The sequence below is a fragment of the Rhagoletis zephyria genome, unplaced genomic scaffold (assembly GCF_001687245.7).
Source record: "Rhagoletis zephyria isolate East Lansing unplaced genomic scaffold, Rhagoletis_zephyria_1.1 Rzeph_scaffold_15640, whole genome shotgun sequence".
NCBI lineage: Eukaryota > Metazoa > Arthropoda > Insecta > Diptera > Tephritidae > Rhagoletis > Rhagoletis zephyria.
This window is the reverse complement of record NW_016172706.1, coordinates 6,967-8,634: the sequence shown is the minus strand read 5'-3', so window position 1 is coordinate 8,634 and position 1,668 is coordinate 6,967. Positions and strand designations below refer to the sequence as shown.

The 1,668-nt window shown below is 36.9% G+C and overlaps 1 protein-coding gene across 3 annotated transcripts in view; it reads left to right on the top strand.

The window, feature by feature from the left end:
* Positions 1 to 456: 456 nt before the first annotated feature.
* The window catches only part of LOC108379121 (zinc finger protein 239), a 4,423-nt gene continuing 3,211 nt past the window's right edge, over positions 457 to 1,668 (top strand). Inside the window, exons 1-4 of one of the 3 annotated variants that reach the window (XM_017635444.1) lie at positions 471 to 568; positions 631 to 661; positions 751 to 844; positions 899 to 1,461. In XM_017635444.1, the coding sequence (XP_017490933.1) occupies positions 755 to 844; positions 899 to 1,461 (653 nt within the window). In that variant the 5' untranslated portion in view covers positions 471 to 568; positions 631 to 661; positions 751 to 754. Of the gene's footprint in view, positions 662 to 738; positions 845 to 898; positions 1,462 to 1,668 lie in introns of all 3 variants that reach the window. The other 2 variants (XM_017635443.1, XM_017635442.1) reach the window with 2 other exon arrangements.

Sequence of the window (1,668 nt, the reverse complement as noted above, 5' to 3'; positions counted from 1 at the left end):
CCAAATTAATGTATTTTTGCTTTGCAGGATACTTGGTATAAATATGAACATATTTTCCCAAAAATGAGCTAACCAATCAGCTCACTCGATCTATCTTATAGGATTTGCGTATTATGACTGTGACGTTTTTGCTTTTCTTCCGCTTTATCAATAGCAATTTTGATATGTATCTACGCACTTCTAAGGCGCACTGCATACCTGCTCGTAGGTAGCCGCGTTCTAACTAATAATTTGGGAGTAATATGACAGTTTTGGAAGCAGTTGGGTGCATTCCATCTTAAAACAAAAGTTCCTTTATTTTCGCACTAAAATTAAGTTGCAGAAAGTATTTTTAACCGATTAAAAAAGAAAGAGGAGATTATAAATTAGTCGAGTATATATTGTTTGTAAATCACTTTAAATTGTATATATTTTCACGCTTATTTTGGATAATTGCAAGTCCATGACTATGGCAACAGTGTTCAGCTGTCAATTCAACCAATTTTTTGGCGAGACGAGAAAATTGGCGATGTTGTTGCAGGCAGGCAGTATTTTGCGCATTCTTGTTCTGCAAATTAAATGATTTAAGTTAAAAAAGGATTCTCATCATCAAAATAAAGTTCGGTTAAAATTTATCCTTGTTTTCCTAAGTGAATTCCAAAGATTCATTAAACTGGGAGAGGTATGTACCGTTCTTAAATGTGTCCTCACTATTGTGACACTGCAGTCATGCATTTATTATCATTTCGTGAACTATAGCTGAATTTCTAGTTCCATGTCTGCTGCAAACTCCAACATGTCTGCCACTGATGAGTATGAGGAGCCTGCTCCTGCACCTACCTACAATTGCAAGCGGTGTAAAAAGGTACATATATGTGCATATATCATCTACCTTTGTATCTAATATCTATGTACATAGACCTTCTCATGCAAAAGGGATCAGCTGCTGCACAAAAAGGAGGTACATTTTCAATCTAAATCATCCTATGAATGCAAATTGTGCTCCAAGTACTTTTGCAATGGTGGCAATTTAGAGCGCCATATGAAGGTTCATAACGACGTTCGGCCTTTTGTCTGCCACATTTGTCAAAAAGCATTTGCTCAAGCAGTTAACTTACAACGTCATTTCTCAGTGCACAATGGAGAACGACCGTATCAATGCAGTTTTTGTACCAAATCATTTACTCAACAGAGTAACATGCATCGCCATCAACTAACTCATACTGGTGAGAAACCATTCCGTTGCAAGCGCTGTGGTCGCTATTTTTCCCAGCGTGTAAATCTTAAAAAACATATAATGGGCCACCTTAATGCGAAACCTTACGCATGTGCCATTTGTCAGAAAGCCTTTATACAACTAAGTAACTTCAAAAAGCATCTGCAGTCCCATGTTAAAGAAGGAGTTGAAGTAGATGTGGCCGCTACTGTTGCTGCTGCAACTGCAGCAGCGCGTCAAAATATTGCGCTCGCATCCCAACCAGTGTAAGTAAACCATTTCAATTGAGGTATTTACAACGGTGTCGTATTGTTGTGTGTCGTAAACTTTAAAAGTAAACCTTAAGAGAACTTGAAACCACAACCAACTATTTTTTAACACTTCGAAAATTCATAATGTGACTTTTATTGTACTTTGCGAACCACCGTAATATATTTTTTAGGCGTTTAAAGTTTACAACATACAAAAATACA